Genomic DNA, 16863 nt, shown 5'->3' on the forward strand with positions numbered 1-16863 from the left:
ACGACTCCTGGGAACCCAGCTGTCCCTGACAGCGCCAACCGTCCCTGCGAGCTGACACACTGCATCCCATTGGTCACGTGGCACAACACTGGACTGCACAAGCCTCTTCAACACTTGTCCATTTTCAATTTTTCATCCGAAAGTATTTTTTAAGACCTGAATTCTGGGCTGACCTGTAGTGGCACAGTGGTTAAAGCGTCAACCTGCAATGCCAAGGTCACTAGTTTGAAACCCTGGGCTTGCCAGGTCAAGGCACATTCAGCAGTTGATACTTCTTGCTCCTCCCCCTCTACCCCCCCCACCTCATGAATAAAATTAAGTTTGGTCAGAGCACACAGAAGCGCCCATCTGCTTCTCCCCCCTCCCCCCTCTCCTTTCTCTCTTCCTTTCTCACAGCCAAGGCTCCATTGGAGCAAAGTTGGCCCGGGCCTGAGGATGGTTCCATGGCCTCTGCCTCAGGCACTAGAATGGCCTCAGTTGCAAACCAGCAACAACCCAGATGGGCAGAGCATCACCCCCTGGTGGGCATACCAGGTGGATCCCGGTAAGGTGCATGCGGGAGTCTGCCTCCCTGCATCTAATTTCGGAATACAAAAATGATAAAAATACAAAACCCTGAGTTCTGAGATGGAAGAAATCTATTCCACATACATACTAGGACAGGGCTTCCAAACTGTCCAGTAGAAAAAGCCATTGAGTCTGATCAGGCGGTGGCGCAGTGGATAGAGCGTCGGACTGGGATGCATAAGACCCAGGTTTGAGACCACGAGGTCGCCAGCTTGAGCACGGGCTCATCTGGTTTGAGCAAAAGCTCATCAGCTTGAGCCCAAGGTCGCTGGCTCCAGCAAGGGGTTACTAGGTCTGCTGAAGGCCCGCAGTCAAGGCACATATGAGAAAGCAATCAATGAACAACTAAGGTGTTGCAATGCGCAACGAAAAACTAATGATTGATGCTTCTCATCTCTCTGTTCCTGTCTATCCCTCTCTCTCTCTCTAAAAAAAAAAAAAGAAAAGAAAAAAGCCATTGAATTCCCAGGCAGCAGCGGCCTCAGCCTTACTGTGACTGGCATGCAGTGGAGCCACAAGCAGCTCAGCTGAGACTGACCGGTGCCGGAACTGGTCTACCCAGTTCAGAGCTCACTGTTCCCGTGGCTGAACATCAAGTCCGTGACCACTGTAAGGGCACCATTTGTAGATGGGAAAAGTGACAGATATGCTCCAAATTGTTTTTCCTTAGCGACGCGGCTGCTGTCGCCTCCACTGCTTTAGCTTAGCACTGAGCCATCAAAAAGTAGAACAGTCACTCAAACCTGGCTCAGGAACCAGAGAGCCGATGTCTCCAGAGCGTCCTGCTGGACAAGCCATGCACACATGCAGGCGGGCAAGGCCAGATGGCCCCCCGTGGCTCCCACCCCTGGGCGTGAGCTGCAGGGGCCCAGCCCTGCTGTCACCTGCAGTCTGGTGACCAAATGACTGCACTCGCTGGCACAAGCAGATTTGCCCAGTAGAGCACAGCTCAAATTGCTGGCCCAGAAAACAAATGGTTAGGTTGTGAGGTAGGTAGTCGACAGTATCACTAGGCTTAAGTAACAAAATAGTTCCCTGACTGAACCCACTCTACAGATTACTCCGCAGTTTTGTATGACACAGGAGACTGCAACCCCCCAACCTTCCCCCAAAACCATTCTGGAAATATTTTTTTAAATTCTTTTATTATTCTTTTTTAAACAAACAGCCCCAGGGATAGGGGACCAGGGGAGGGGGGAGGGGAAGCAAGGCCCCAGCCCCACAACCCCTCCCCACCCACCCCTTTATCCCTTATATATTTATAGTCTATATACAAGGCCAGGGGGCGAGGGGACGGCCCTCAGCGTGGTGGGGGCACCCGAGGCTCCTTGTCCCCTCGGGGCCCAGGCTCCTCTGCCCGCCGTGAAGTCCCGTCTCGGGAGGGCGGCCCTGCCCGCTCCCACGGCTTCGGCATCCAGCGCAGGGCGTCGGGCGGGGCGGCCTAGGGAGAGGGGCACAGGGAGGAGTCAGTGGGGCTCCCTGCACGACGGGAGATCGAGAGGGGAAGGGCAGAGCTCGGGTGGGAACCCTCCAACTCAGACTTGGGGACACAAGGTCCTTCCCTCACCTGCTGGTAAAGGTCGATGTGCTGGGCGCGGAAAACTCCACTGTAGGTGGAGGGTGGGGCTTTGAGACGAGAACTGAGGCCAGAGAAAGACCTAGAGGGTGAGGAGTGTTCATGCTGAGCTGAAGACTCGCGGCCCTGACCCCCAAAGCAAGACAGGCCTGGGGCCGGGGCAGCTGGGGGCGCGGGGCGCAGTGCGGGGTGGGGGCAGCGCGCCCCCTCCAGCCCTTCTCTTGCCTTGCAGCTGGGGAAGTGCGTGATGTCCCAGGTCCCCCAAGGTTGCTGCTCAGTTTTCGATAATCCTGGAACGGCTTTAGTTCTACCGGGTGCAGCTGAGGAAGGAAGTCATGAGCCCCTCGACTTCTCAGCCCCTCACCCTGAGCCACTGCCCCACCTCCCAGGAGCCAAGCGCTCTGTCCCTCACCTCTGCTCGCCCCAGGCTAGGGGGGAAGGGCCTGGCCGGCGAGGGCAGCACCCGAGGGGCAGGGGGGGGCCGCACGGCCAGGCTGGGGGGCTGGAGGGCGGGGCCCACAGGTAGCAGAGAGAGGGGCGGGCCCGGAGGCGGCGCGGGCGGCAGGGAGCCGAAGTTCAGCACCGGCAGCTGCGGGTCCACCACAGGCAGGAGCATCTGCAATGGAGACATGGGCGAGTGCTGGGGGCGGGGAGGAGCATCAGCAACCGGGGGACAGACTCAGACACCTGAAGGCCAGAGAAAGAGACTGAAGGCAGAGCGGAGGGCTGCACAGTACCTGCTGGGCAGGGGCCCCTGAGGGGAGGAAGCCGCTCTGACCACCAGGCTGCAGAGGAGCAGAGTAGAACTCCGAAGGGGACGGCAGGTCCTGGCGCACCTGTTGGGGAACGGGAGGAGTGTGTCAACGCCCCAGCAGCGCTCTCCCGCAGCCCGGGCCCCCACGCCCAGCACATGTCCCCTCACCTGCAGCAAAGGCGGCTCGGGCAGAGGGCTGGGGCAGAAGGCCGGAGAGTACAGGAAGGAAGGCGGAGGGTAGAGGACTCCGGCCGGTACCTTCCCCAGCTCCGCTGCCTGCAGTGCCGAGAAATCCAGGAACTGGCCCTTGACAGTGACCCCGGAGAGCAGAGCCGAGGGGGGCGCTGGGCCCGAGGGGAGGTACAAGGGCGGGGACCTGGGGAGAAATGGAGAGGAGCCAGGGTGTCCCAGCAGGCAGCCAGCCAGCCGCCCGTGTGGTCTGAGCACAGGCACCCTAGAAATGTCCTTCCGACCCTCCCCCCTGAAACACGGCTCCCCTTCTCCCTCCTGGCATCCACAGGCACGCAGCCCTACCTGTAAGGGTGCAGCGAGGGCGTCCCAGGGCGGAAGCCACCACTGCTGGGATGCAACTGTGAGTCTATGGCTCCCCCTGAAACCTGGAGGAGGGCAGAGCTGCAGTAGCCGTTTCCCTAGTCAGGGAAGCCCCCACCCTCCCAGCAGAAAGAGGAGAAACCCGAAAGGACGAGAAGAGGATTACAACTAGGTTACAACTACAAACCGGAAAGGCTTTCTGCAAGGCACAGCGGGCAGAAAGGGGTCACAGGACAGAAGTGAGGCCCACCTGAGACCCGGGAGGCCCAGGGCTGCCGTAGAAGATGTCAGGGCATAAGCACTGGCCCGTGGAGCTGGGCTCAGGGTCACAGTGCCCAGAAGCCAGGCTCTTGGATGGTGGCTGCGGTTCAGCGGGGGCGGGAGCACGAGGGAGCAGCTCCCAGTCCCGGGCCATGGGGAGGGCCTGGGGGGAGGGGCATTGTCAGGAGGCTGCCCCGTCCCTCACAGCCCTCTTCTCCAGAAATCTGAGACCTTCCACCAAACTGCTCCCCTTACCTCGGTGACCGATGCTGGTAGCTCCTTCTCTGCTTTCAAACTGTCTCCCACCACCAGGCACAAGTCTGAGTCCTGTGGTCACCAGGAAGGGGAAGACGGTCCCATGATTCAGATGGGTCCCTGCTGCCTGCCCCCGTCCTTCCTTTCTCCCCACCCCGAGGTACCCTGGTCTAGCCCCAGCAGACCTTGTCACTGGTGCCAAACTGGACTGGGGGTCCAGGGCGATGGGATGGCCGGGGGCAGCTAGTCTCTGGGCCACGGTCCGCGCGCTGCAGTCGCTCTGTGCCGATGGGACCAGGGGGCAGAGGCTGCTCCCGCGGCAGCTCCTGGGGTGGGAACACGACACAGATGGGTTGGAGGAAGGAAACAGAAGCCCAAGTAAGGCGGTCCCCAGGAAACAAAGGCAAAGGCTACAGTCAGGGCCCCGGACACACTTCTTACCCGGTCTTGGCCTTTTACCTTTCCATCCCCATCAGGGGGGGCAGGTGGCCGTCTCCTAGGAGGTTCAGAGGGTTCAGAGCCAGGTGGACCCTCACCAGGAACAGCATTCAGGGGTGAGGGGCCTCCAGGCCGCTTGGGGGGCCCCTCTGCTGCCCCCTTGAGTCCTCCATCAGGGGAGCTTCGCTGGCTGCAGGGACCTGACGATACCTGAGAATCCCCACTCAGGTCCACCCCACTGTCAGACTGACTCATCTGAGAGGAGCGGAGAAGGAGCGAGTTAAGTAGGGCAGGAAGCACCCCGATACTGACTGGCGTACACAAACAACCCGAAGGAAGGAGACAGCTACGTGAGGGAACCACCCCAGGCCCGGCCTGGCCCAGAACACTGAGCGAGCACAGCTAGCGTGCAGCAGAACCTCCACTCGACACCTGCCCCCGCACCCACTCACCTCGGTGCCGGCCACGTCCTCAAAAGGACTCAGGGGCTCCATCCAGGGCTCCAGGGGGCCAGGCCGGTAACTCTTCTGACTAGTGGCTGGGAGAGCACGGCGGGACAGGGCAGGACATGAAGAGGAGAGCTCAGCCCCTTAAGCTCCCCCCCTGTCCTTCTGTCTCAGCTGTACTCACCAGAGTGCAAATGGTTCCAGATGTGGGGAGTCAGGGCCTCCGTTCCTGCGTCTCTGGACTCTCCCCGAGGGCCGGCACCCTCGCGTTTGGGGCCCAGGAACCCAGAGCCATGAGAAGGTGGCACAGATTCCTGCAGGAAGACAGGCCAGAGGCAGAACGTGAGTGCACCGGCCAGTAGGGGGCGTGAGGAGGACGAGAAAGGTGTGAGGTGTGCGGCGACAGACGCCGACCACCGGACTGGGGCAGCAGTGGCCACGTGGACAAGGAAGAGCAAGGGACATAAGCGAGAAGTTTCTGGAGCAAGAGCCGCGACACACACAAGCTAGAGCCCCACCCTCACCTGCAGCAGCTCTGGTTTTCTGGGAGGCCGCTCCCGCCGTTTGGGGGGGAAGGCATTAGCCCCAGTAGAATCCTGGGGAGTCCCGCCCACTGCCCTGGCCATCGGCGCCGGCTCCTCAAGGTGGAGACCTGGGGGAAAGTAGGAAACCGCCAGCATCAGCGCTGCCCTGCTCCAGACCCGTGTGTCTGCTCCGCGCCCCCCACCACTCCTCCTTGTCCAACACCTGACCCCCGGGGGCCCCGGACAGCGTCCCCTCGTCTCTCTGGCATACCAGAATCGATGCCCGTGCTGCTGCTGCTGGCCCTCTGTGGGTCGTAGTGGGCAGGAGGCCGAGGGGAGAGACCTTGTGGGGTCTGAGGAGGCCCAGGCTTGGGCCTTGGGCGCCCCCCTGGCACGGTCGTGCCCCCCTGGCGGCTGTTGAGCTGGGCCAGAGCCTGTTGGATGCCAGCAGGGTTGCTGTGGATCACTCGGTCCAGGCGGAAGACAGCGGAGCTGCTGGGGGGCGGGGCTGGCAGGGGGAGCCCAGGGGGCCGCTCCTCAGGGGGCCGGCTAGAGAGAACAGATCCTTAGCTCATTTCCCCCAAACTGCTCCTCCTCCCCCCCTCTGCTCTTCCCCGTGCAGATCCAGGTGTTCTCAGGCGTTCCTGCCTGAGGACACCCATGTGCCCAGATCTATAGAGTGGAAGAGAACAGGGGCCAGGTAGGCCCTGCATCTGCTGCCCAGCGCCTTCGGGCAGACAGGGACGTCCCAGGGCCTTCCTAAAGCCCGCAGGGGTTCAAACAGCAGCACCCGACCCCTAACCATACCATTCCCTCAGCCCCCCCCCCCATTTCTTTAGCTCCAGAACTAACTCCGCTTGCCCCGACCCACCTCCGGTTCTTGGGAGAGGGCCAGCTCCTCTTGTCCCCTCGCCCTGGGCCAGTCCTGCCTCCCGGACCCCCACCTCCTCCGCCGCCAGTCTTGCCACCGGGGCCTGGGCGCCGGTTCTGCCTTTCCATGCCCGGACGCTGACTGGAGAAGCTCCGCTTGCCCAGGTCCTTGGCTCTCTGGCTCAGGTCTCCACGAGACACGGCCGAGATGCCTGGTCCAGACCCACCGCCTCCGCCCCCAGGGGCTCCCGCCACTTTGGGAGTCAGCAGCACTGGTGGCGGGGCCTCCCTGTCCCCCCGGCGCTCGCTGGCGAAGTCGCTGCTCTCAGACGCAGTCTCCCACTCTTCGTTGGCCTGGTCGGAGTTCTGGTTGGACAGGTCAGGAGACTTGGCAGCCGCGCGGCGCGGAGGTGGGGGCGCCCCGGCCGTGAGGGCCTCCTCTGGCCCAGGTGCCGAGGTCGGCAGGGCTGGGGCGCAGAGCTTGCCCTCTGCGCCCCGGGCGGCGCTCTCCCGCTCCTGCTTTAGTCTCCGGAAGCGCGGCGGCTTGTCCTGCTGCTGAGCCCGCCCGTGCCGCCGCCGCCGGGGCCGCTCGCCGTCTTCCACGCCCACGCTCAGGCTGGGGCCCACACAGCCGCCTCCACGGGCCACGGGAGACAGAGGCCCTGGGACCAGCTTCTCCCTCAAAGGCTCCTTATTCGGCAGAGGGCTCCCCGGGGACTTCTTGGGCACCAGGGACTTGACTGGGTTCCAGCCTGGGCCAATGGGCGGAGGGGGCCGCCCTCCACCACGCCCCCGGCGGGAAGGCACCCCTCTGGGAGTGAAGACTCGCCCGCCTCGGGCTGTGGAGAAGCGGGCCGGGGCTGGCGATGGGGGAGCTCCTGATGGCAGGGGAGCGAGTGGGACCTGGCCAAGGACCCCTTCCTTGGGTGGGGGGGCCTCCTTGTCCGATGGAGCCAGGTCGCTCTCGTGGGTCTCGCTGCCAGTCTCTGAGCCCCGCTGCCGGCGCCGCTTAGGGATCTCTTCGTACTCGGAACCCTCGCTTCGTGTCTCGCTGGCAGTGCGACCTCGGGGTGCAGGGGGGTGACTTGGGGCCCCGGCCCCACCGCGCCCATCATCTCCCCGGAACTCGCGGTAACTGCGGAACTCCCGGCTTCGGGCTCCGCGCCCTCGGCCCCCATAGGTTCCCCGAAAACCTCTCCCTCTGGCGAAATACTCGCCCCGGCCCCGACCCCGGCAGGAGGTGGGACCCACTCTTTCATAGGAATAGTCCCTCCTGAGCCTCGGGGCCGGAGAGAGAGTCCCGCTGGCTGGGGCCTCCTTGGGGCCCATCTTCGCCTTCGCCAGCTTGAGCGGGTCCGGCTTTGGGACCTTGAGGGGTTCTCCCGCCTGCTCGAGGGGCTTGGGAGGCAGCTCTTCGACTTTTGTAGGTGGTGGGGGCTTCTTTATGGGCCCAGCCCGACGGGGAGGTGGGCCCAGCTCCTCAGGGGGGACCCCACGGCGACTGCTGCCAGGGCGAGGGCCCCAGCGGGTCTCAGTGCGGCTCTCTCTGCGCAATGCCGGGGGTCCTTGTCCTCCAACTCCACGCGTGGGCTTGCGGCCGGCTTCTGGCCCTGGGAGCTGTGGGGTTTCCTCCTTGGGGGCCTCCTTCTTGGGCGGTGAAGCTTGAATCTTGGCTACCTCATCACTGCCTGGGGGCCAGGGCAGTGGACGGGACCCAGGTGCTGTCGGCTCCTCCAGAGGGAAGCGAGGGAGTGGGGGCCCAGGGGCCCCATTCTCAGGAAAACCGGGGTAACTGGCCAGATACGGTGGCGGGGGAGGCACCGGAGGAGTCTCGCTCCTGAAGGACAGAGGAAAGGATGGGAATGAGCACCTCAGAACGAGGAAACCAGAAGCTGGGCAAGAGCAGAGGACCACTTCCTAGGACCAGGCCCCCGCAGGACGCACGCACCTCGTCCCCTTGTCGTCCTCATCTGCAGCCTGTCGCAGCGGTGAGGGGAGCGGGCGAGGGTCAGCAGACGCGGTGGTGAAGACATCTCCTACCCAGGCCAGCTTTGGGTCCACTGGGGGGGTGCCCCGGTCCCGTAAGAGGGGGGCCGCGTGGCGCTCGAAGGGTTCTGAGCTCGAGCCTCCACTGTCTGAGCGCTCCCGGGGAACCAGGCCTGTGGAGAGCACAGCCGCCTCGGGTCACAGGTCCTGGCCTGGCCAGCACCGCCCCAGGTTAGTCCCCAAAGTCAGGTGGGCCAGTGCCTCGCCCCCTTATTTCCACTGAGCCTGGGCCCGGCCTGCCCTCCCAAAACACAGTCAGCCACTCCGCTTCTCCACAAGTCAACCACTCAGCCTGCTCCACTTCCTCCTCAAGCTCATCCTTCTAATGCCGGGCCCCCTTCAGCAGCGCCGAGTGCACACACCACACAGCTGGGGGCCGCACCCTGCCCGGGACGGGAGGCCCCTTACCAGAGGGGTGCACGCCGGGAGGGTAGAAGTCCAGGGGCGGCCGGCCCTGGAGCAGGCGGGGGTCCACGTAAGGTGGGATCATCATCCAGCGGGGGTCAAAGTTCATGGGGGGCATGGGTGGGGGCCGGCCCAGAGCACCAGGGTACAGGGCCTTGGGGGCTGGCGCCTGCGGAGCTGGAAGTGCCCCCATGGTCACCGGCTGCGGGGGTGAAGGGGGCACTGGGGCGGGAGGGGTGGAGCCCTGCTGGTGCTGCTGCCACTGCTGCTGTTGCTGCTTTAGGAGCTGCTCCTGGGGGAGAGCGCAGGGAATCAGGTCACGCCCCAGACAAAGGGAGGGGCGCACAGATGTGTGCCCCCCCACCCCCCCCACCGTCCAGGGGACTGCAGTGGGGGAGGGGCCCGAGGGAGAGTGCAGTCCCTGGAGGGGACGGGTGACCTGACCTCACCTGCTGCTGCCGCTGGAACCGCGGAGGCAGCGACTTCTGGTACTTGGGGTAACCCAAGCCCTGGCTGGGGGGCTGCCGCATGGGACCAACCCCATCACCCTTGGGCTCCACCTTTGGGGCCGGGGGTGTGGCAGGAGAAGGGACCTCTTCTGGTGGCTCGGGACCCTCTTTTGCAGGAAGCTGGGGTTCTGCTGCACCGATGAAAAGGCAACAATCAGAGTGGTCTAGCCCAGCAGAGGCCTGTGACCCGCCCTCGGGTTCCAGCTCGCCTCTGGCCCCCTCTCTACAGCCAAGTCTCCCCCAAACATGGAACTCTCCATGCCTCTCAATGGACAATGGTGGTGGAATTCACTTCCTATGAAACCAAAGAAACACAGCAGACCCTCCCAAGCCCTGCTCCTGCTCTGCAAGAGGCTACGGACAACAGTTCAAGTAACTATGCATCGAGAAATGCAGGTAGAAACCTCACCCCTCACGCCGACAGCCCAACCAACCCAAACAGTTGCCTTCCTCTCACTTGCTCCAGTCCTTGGACATGCAGCAGGGACCCACGCTCAGGGGAGGCCGCCACCCGGGAGCACCAATCCCCACCTTCATACCTGGGCTGGCTTCGAAGCTGCCGTTGCCACTCCCCAGGACGGTGGGCGGGGCCGGGGCCGCACCCGGGGCGGGGCCGGGGGCGCACTGGGCGGCAGGGGGGGCCGCAGGAGCCAGCTCCTCCGGCTCCTTTTCCTGGACTGGGGCTGCTGCAGGCAAAGGAGCTGGAGGCGTGGGGAGCTCTCGGGGGACAGTTGGCGGCGGCGTGGGGGCGGGAGGGGACGGAGGGGCCGCGGGCGGGGCGGCAGGCTCCGCTTTGAGCCTCTTGTCAGGCGCCCCGAACTTCTCATCCAGCCGCTTGAGCTTCTCGGCACAGGCCGCGCGGCGCTCCTCCTGCATGCGGCGCTCCTCCTCCTCCCGCCGCCGCCGGGCTCGCTCCACAGCCAAGGAGATCTCGGAAGAGGATTGTTTGCGCCGCTGCCGCCAGGCCTCGTCCTCGTCCTCGGGGGCCACGGGCTTGCAGGGAGGCCCCCCACGCTCCTGTCAACGGGCAGACCCGCGGGCCAGCGGCGTCAGGCCCCAGTTTCTCCCTCTTCTTCAGACCTACCACCTGTCTACAGCTGCGGCTGGGGACCGGGCCTCCAGCCGCTGGACTCTGGGTCAGGACAGACGTCACCTAGTCCGTTTCCCTCTCCTGCGAGCCCGAGAGCGAGGCCCAAGACCCCGTTCTCACTCTCAGCAGCCCAGGCTCAGCCAGCCTCCCTCATATCAAGCATTCTGACAGTCAGGGATGCCCCGGCTTCATACTTCCTGTGGCCCACTTTCACCCCACCAGCTTTCTCCACGACTGCTCCTGCACCCGCGCAGCAACCCTACCTGTGGACACTCACCGGGTAGTCCCCAGGGGGGCCCCAGTTCCCAGCGGGGCCCCTGTGAGGCGGGGGCGGGGGCGGCTTGGGGGCAGGAGGCCCCGCCTCTGTCTCTGCAGGCCTAGCAGACTCCACCCAGGCAGTCTTGGGAGGGGGTGGCTCGCTGACCGGGTGGCCGCCCTTTTTGGTGTCTGCTTCAGGTGGCCGTTCCTCACCAGCAACCGCCGGGGACTCCTTGCTGCAAGCAGACCCAGGGCGGGACTGAGGTCAGCTGCAGCTCGGCTCCTGCGAGGGCACACCCCAGAAGCCGAGCGCCCCACCCCCAACGCCCGACTCACTGGCCCTCGGCTCCCTCCTCGTCAGAGTCTCGCCCATCCTCCTCGTCACTGAACTTGAGTTTCTCGGTGTAGTCGACCTCCTCGTGGGCCCCTGAGGGAGAACGTGGGGGGCTGTGGACCATCGGCCCTGTGCTCAAATCTCTGCCCTCTCCGGGAACACAGGAGGCGGTGGGAACTGCGCGGGGACTTGATGGGAACCGCCCGCGCGTCGTGCCCTCTGGGTCTGCGTCCATGGAGCCGCCTCAGCCTCATCACCGCCCACCCGAGTCTTTCTCCTGCAAAGCCCTCCGCGTTCTCCACACCAGGTTTTGACTCTTAAGACCCAAATGCTCGGTCCTTAATGGTCCCTTACCTGCCCAACCATCGTCATTCTCCTGGTCCAACTGGTCAAACTCTTTGAGATTGTCCTCTTTAAGAATGGAAGGCCGACCCACGGGCTCCACCAGGCGCATGGGCGGCCCCGAGCCCCGCGGGCCTACCACACGGGGGAAACGGCTGTGCAGGAAAAGGCAAACGGGGCGAGGATCAGACGGAGTGGTGGACAGCCACACAGCAGACTGCGCCTCCTGGCTAGAAAACCACCCGTTCCCCGACAGCCTCCCCAGTCCCAACCACAAACCCTGAGCCGGGGTGACTCACCTGGGCCCATCAGGAGTGGGGTACCGGTAAGGCCCCTGGGGTCCATAGGGCGGAGGGAACGGGAGATATGGGGGATACATCTGCAAAACGGCCCAATAGTAGTCAAAGAGCCAGCCAGCCCCTGACCTGTCGTCCTCCCTGCCCTCTCTGTGCCCTGAGCCCGTTCCCCAGCTGCCTCTCGGAGACCGAGCCCTGACTCGGAACTCACTAGCTCCCAGGGCAGCCACTCAGAAACAAGAGATCACACTCACAAAGGGCGGCATCATTCCTCGGTAGGGAGGGAACTGGGGTGGGCCGGAAGGCTGCAGTGCCCCCCGGGGGTCATGGCTGTGATGAAGTTTGGAGTCTGGGCCCTCCAGCTCATCAGGACCACGCCCACCTCCGTCCCTCCAGGTGGCAGAATCTGTATTTTGGAAAACACAGAGTGAACTGAACTGAAAAACCCGTGGGGAAGCACTCAGCTCTGAGAGGGAATAAAGGAACATCCCAGCCATGGGGTAACCCACCCTTCCCCTCTCTCAACAATAAGAAAATGCACTAATGAGCAAAACAAAAATGGATGTTTCTTTCTCTTCCTTCTTCACTCTAAAATCAATCAAAAAAGTAAAAATAAAAAGGCAGCCCCTCCCCCACCACCCCTTTCCTCCCGGGGGGCCGCTCACTCTGGGGGCGGAGGCTTGGTCCGGGCCCAGACGACGGCTCGGCAGACTCCCTTTCCTTGGCAGCCTTGTCCTGGTCGCCAGCCGCCTGCAGGGTCGGAAATTCCTCTCGAGAGAATCGTGACAGTAGGTTTGATGCCCTTCCACCTGTCCGGTCGGGGAGCAGAACAGGAGACAGAAGCACGTTTACTGAGAATGCAGCACGAGGGGAAGGTTCTGACAGGTGCCGGACCATCGGGTTCCCAGCATTCACACCACGCCCCATGCACGAGGTGCCCGCTTCCCAAGAACACAAGGTGGTTCTGGGACACCCTCCGCAGCCTCAGAGAAGACCGAGACAGACCTGCTCGTGTGCCCTATGAAAGGGAGCACAGGCCCCAGAACCCAGCCAGAGCACCAAGGACCCGGCCCTGGAGGCCCACTGCAGGCTCCCGCGGCTTCGGGGCCCAGAGCGAGCCGCAGACGCCCCGCACTCACCATCGCCATGTGCTCCATGGGTGGCGCTGGTCTGTGCCCAGGACTTTACCCCGCTTGGAACCGAAGGAGCGTTCTGGGGAGGCAGAGACAATCCGCATGAGGAAGGTGGGAGGCACAAGCCATTCTCGCCCCCCCCCAGCTTCCGGTCCTCAGGTACCTCGGGGACTGCTGGGGGGCGTTTCGACTGGCTCGGGGCAGGCATCTGTGAAGCCGGCGGCGGCTGCGACTCCGGCGGCTGAGCGGTTGAGGCATCGGAACTGACAGGGCGAAAAGATAGGGGGTTACCCAGACCCTGAGATGCCTCCCCAGTTTCCCAATCGGAGGACAGAAACTGAGCCCAGGCCTATCTGCCACCATTACAAACACTAGGACAGATCAGTATGACAGTGCAGGCTGTCCGCTGCTGTTCTATGCTGTTTCCGTGTCACAGAAAGCTAAAGGCATCATTTCAGAGCACCTGACATCAGTCCTGGACAGGCAGGAGAGGGCTCCCCCAACTCGCTCCAGGCAGGGATGGACCAGGCCCAGGGGTCCTCAAGGCCGAAGTAAGAACACTCCTTGCTCCAGGCTCCCCATGCTTCTCTGTACCTCTTGGGGTCGGACTGCTCCTGCTTGCTTGCCCATCCTGTCCCGTCTTTCGGCACTAGTGAGACGTTGGGGTCATTGCCTTTGTTCTCGGCTTTCAGGCTCGGAAGGTTGGCGGGGGGCGGCATGCGGCGGGCAATGGCGACTTTCCCAAGACTCTGCAGGCCATGGCGAGGGGCGACTGGGGAAGAGGTGAAAGGAGGTTAAAGACCCTCTCAGGGAGGCCTGACCGCATCCGACCTCTCTCAGGAACCACCCCTTCCTCTGCCCTTAGCAGTCTTTGAAATCCTACCGGGAAGGCTGAGAGGTGTTCTACCTAAGCCTTCTATGTGGGATGGTTGATCTTGAGCCTGCGCGGAGCAAGCTGGCCCCAGACCTCTCAAGTCCACATTTCTTTGCCTCCAATTCTTACATGTCCAAAGACAGGGAACGATAGACATGCCTTTGTAGGAGGATAGTTAGCGTCCACCGAAAGCCCTATGTCCCCCACAGAGCCCAAAAGGAAGTTGGGCAGTCTCCGGTGTTCCAGTAGTTTTTAGATAAACTACTCTAGCCACTTCCCTTCCAAGAGCTCTAAACCTCGCGCCCCGTTCGTGCCCAGCCTCCAGGGGCCACAGCGTCTGTGCAGGACCCTCACCTGTGGGTTTCTGGACCTCTAAGGACTTGCCCTTGTACGTATCAAACAGGTTGAGTGAGGAATACTTCTTTCCATCCTTCCCCTTGGCAGTCGGCCCCGAGCGATCGGACATTGCGCTGGAAGCTCATTGAGTACGTTGGGTCCTACAGGCACCTCCCCCAAAACGTGCCGGAGCCTGTGGGCCGAACACCCGTGTTTCAGCTTCCGCTCCCTCTACAGAGTCCAGTAGAAACTCAGACGATCCCTTTCATCCTCCTCAGGAGCCCTGATCCATGGCCTTCTGGTGTCTTTTCCTCCAGCTGATTCAAACTCCCCAGTCCCTTTAAAGCAGCCATGATCTACTCAGCTCCCAAGGAGCACCAATACCACGTACCCTCTCACCCAGACACCTCCTGACAAGGAAATCCAAATACAGTTCTAGTGTCCTCTGTGCTGCTCTATACACGAGTAGCAGCCTCTTCCTTATCCCCACAAGCGATCATCCATCTCTTCGCCAAAGTCACTTCAGAGACACACAATCGACAGGGCAAGTCCAAGCCCCAGAGAAAACCAGACACAGGCGAGGAGCAGCGCTTTAGCTCTCCAACTTAGTGGACACCTGCTCCCTAACTGCACCCCAGGCTCCATTCCCAGCACCTCTGTCCCACCTGGGGGAGGTCCGCAAGAAGGCCTGCCCCCCCCCCCCAAGGGTTTTACGAGCTTGCTCGGCCAGACTGGCAGCTGATGCTGGAGAATTCCTCGTGGAACTGGGGCTCCACACACTCCCCAAGGCACAAAACAAAGTATTCAGAATATCCCATCTTTTCCTACACTTGCCCCCCACATCAGTTCTTGGGAGAAAAAAAAGAAATCTTGCCGGCAGGTGCAGTGCTGGCAGGTTCTAGCTGACCCTCTGCAGAGGGGAGAGAGACAAAGCAGCACGGAGCCGCTTCAAAAGCACCCCGTGACCATGAGGCCAAGGCCAGAGACCACTCCATTTTCCGGGCCTCGGTGAGAAAGTCCAACAAGCGGTCATTTCTTTTCCTCGTGCCCCCTGCTCCGCAGGCAGGCCACGCTCGGCGTGGTCCGAGCCTTCGGGAGTGACCAGGCATTTATTTACACGAGGGGACGGTGGGGCGTAAAGGAAACAGATGGGGGTGGGGTGGGGGGAAATCCAGACAGGATCCGGATGGAAACCACAGCTGGAAGCCAGGTTGGACGAGAGGATGGGGGGCTGCTTTGCAGGCGCGTTAGAGGCCCCCCTCTGAAAATAAATAGGGGGGGACAGAAGGGTCGCCAAGAGACTAAGACGAACAGACAGAACGGAGGGGAAAAGCAGGTGGGAAATAAAACCCAGACGCAGGAACGGCAGAAAAAGGACACAAGAGCCAAGTTAAGGGGACCGTGTCGAGGGACCCCGGAGAAACGGGGCGCTGGGGGAGTGGAGAAATAAGGAATAGGAAGAAGGAAGACGGGAGATGGAGGAACGTAGGAAGCCAACATGCGGGAGGGAAGCGGGGCTCCCGAGCGAGAGGGGCGTCAAGCAGGGGGCCCCGCGCTGGTGACGGGCGTGCAAGCCTCTCCAAGGGGTCGGCCGGCCGGGCGCGGCGGCGGCGGCAGGGGCCCCCGGGGAGGGCTGGGGTGTCGGGAGCACGCACGGCGCAGGCTGGGGGGGTGACCGGCCCAGGAGGGGGTCGCCCCACGATGTCACGAAGGCGGCTGGGTAGGGGCAGGAGAGGGACTCGGAGCGAGGGGCTGGAGATGCTGGTCCCAAAGAGGTGGTATCGGAGGGGGTGGGGCAAGGCAGGCCCCGACTGTAGGACAAAATGGCGGCGGCTAATGGCAGCTCGTCCTCCTCCCCCCTCCCCCCGGCCCGCCGCCGCCGCCGCCGCCGCTGCCGCCGGCGCCGCCGCTGCCACCACCGCTCCCGCGCTGGAAAAGGGCGTAAGCACTCGGCTCGCTCAGACTCACCTGGCCGGGTGCGCGGGGGTCCGGGACCGGGCCCAGAGGCTCCCCGGGGTGGGATGGCGGTGGGGCGGGGGCGGATGGCGGCGGATGGCGCCGGGTTCGGCTCCTCCCGTCTCCCTCGCTCCCTCCGCGGCAGGGCTCCGACTAACGGCCCATCCGGGCAACCGCCGCCCCCGGGAACACCCCCCCCCTCCACCTCCCGCCTCCCTCCGCGCCTAGACACGCCCCCTAGTTTGCATAAAGGGCGGGGCGTCCTCTACCGGGTGGAAGACCCTATCCTTCTTTACTTCAGGGTTGTTCTTATTAAAAAAAAAAAAAGCACGGCGTGAGGTGCAGTGGTAGGTTATTTGCATATAAAGGAGGGGCTTACAGGCCCTAGCACGCCGATTGGCTGGAGAGGCTTCGTTCCCCCCCCCCTGCGTCGGGCCGTTGAGACGTGTAGGTGAGGCGCGAATGTGGCGCCGGTCGGCTGAGCGGTTGGGGCGCAGAATTTGCACGGGGGAGGAAAAGGCGGAGCATACGTCGTGCGTTCGTGGGGAGAGGGGAGCGGAGAGACGTACGGACGCTGAGAGTGGAAGGGAACGATGCAGGGTCCGTGGCGCTTTCAGCGGGGAAGACGAGGCGAGAGGACAGGGCGGAAGAGATTAGCAGCTGGGCGGGGGGAGGGGGGGCGGAGCATACGTAACCCAGGAATATCCTCAACTCGCGCATTCCATCGCGAGAGGTGAAAACTAGAGGGGCGGGGCCTGCATTATTAAATCACGTCATGCAAATAAGGTGGATAGACGATCCAATCGAAGGGCCCAGGGGAATGGGTCGCCGGCATCGCGCCGCTTGGGCCACCTTTAGGCAGTTCAATTATTTGCATAATATATGCAAGTCTTTTGATCAAAGATAGGCTAGGAATGACCTAGTCTTCAAAAATTGGCAACCAAGCGACTAGATGGGCATTTAATTTTATTAGCTGTCATTTTCAAGGAGATATTTGTATGCCTGATATTGTTAGCAATTTGCATCTCTTTACAATGGGTT

The 16863-nt window shown here is 62.7% G+C and overlaps 1 protein-coding gene and 1 non-coding gene across 2 annotated transcripts; both read right to left on the reverse strand.

The window, feature by feature from the left end:
• Positions 1-1781: 1781 nt before the first annotated feature.
• On the reverse strand, positions 1782-16011 carry PRRC2A (proline rich coiled-coil 2A). Its single transcript, XM_066267802.1, has 31 exons — positions 15835-16011; positions 13885-14059; positions 13251-13428; positions 12820-12919; positions 12663-12735; positions 12189-12332; positions 11778-11929; positions 11527-11606; positions 11240-11382; positions 10888-10978; positions 10571-10787; positions 9743-10220; positions 9144-9334; positions 8698-8986; positions 8192-8402; positions 6245-8080; positions 5645-5922; positions 5374-5501; positions 5034-5163; positions 4856-4941; positions 4425-4658; positions 4151-4291; positions 3966-4037; positions 3700-3873; positions 3432-3514; positions 3066-3273; positions 2881-2979; positions 2556-2759; positions 2369-2463; positions 2135-2225; positions 1782-2008 (listed from the first exon to the last, which is right to left on the reverse strand). Exons 2-31 carry the CDS (start codon positions 13994-13996, stop codon positions 1868-1870), a joined length of 6459 nt encoding a protein of 2152 aa, XP_066123899.1. The 5' UTR covers positions 13997-14059; positions 15835-16011; the 3' UTR covers positions 1782-1867.
• LOC136321250 (small nucleolar RNA SNORA38) lies at positions 13573-13702 on the reverse strand. The gene has a single exon (XR_010728525.1). It is a non-coding gene; the product is annotated as a small nucleolar RNA SNORA38 (small nucleolar RNA).
• Positions 16012-16863: the final 852 nt, after the last annotated feature.

This window comes from Saccopteryx bilineata, chromosome 1, assembly GCF_036850765.1.
Source record: "Saccopteryx bilineata isolate mSacBil1 chromosome 1, mSacBil1_pri_phased_curated, whole genome shotgun sequence".
Taxonomy (NCBI): Eukaryota; Metazoa; Chordata; class Mammalia; order Chiroptera; family Emballonuridae; genus Saccopteryx; species Saccopteryx bilineata.

What these genes read in the sequence shown, in the direction of transcription:
- PRRC2A (XM_066267802.1), bottom strand. Translation starts at nt 13,996, where the DNA reads ATGTCCGATCGCTCGGGGCCGACTGCCAAGGGGAAGGATGGAAAGAAG. An exon ending in CCATGGAGCACATGGCGATG is followed by an intron (nt 12,333 to 12,662) that starts GTGAGTGCGGGG and finishes CCGACCGGACAG; the next exon opens with GTGGAAGGGCATCAAACCTA. An exon ending in GGTTCCAGCGGCAGCAGCAG is followed by an intron (nt 8,987 to 9,143) that starts GTGAGGTCAGGT and finishes GCTCTCCCCCAG; the next exon opens with GAGCAGCTCCTAAAGCAGCA.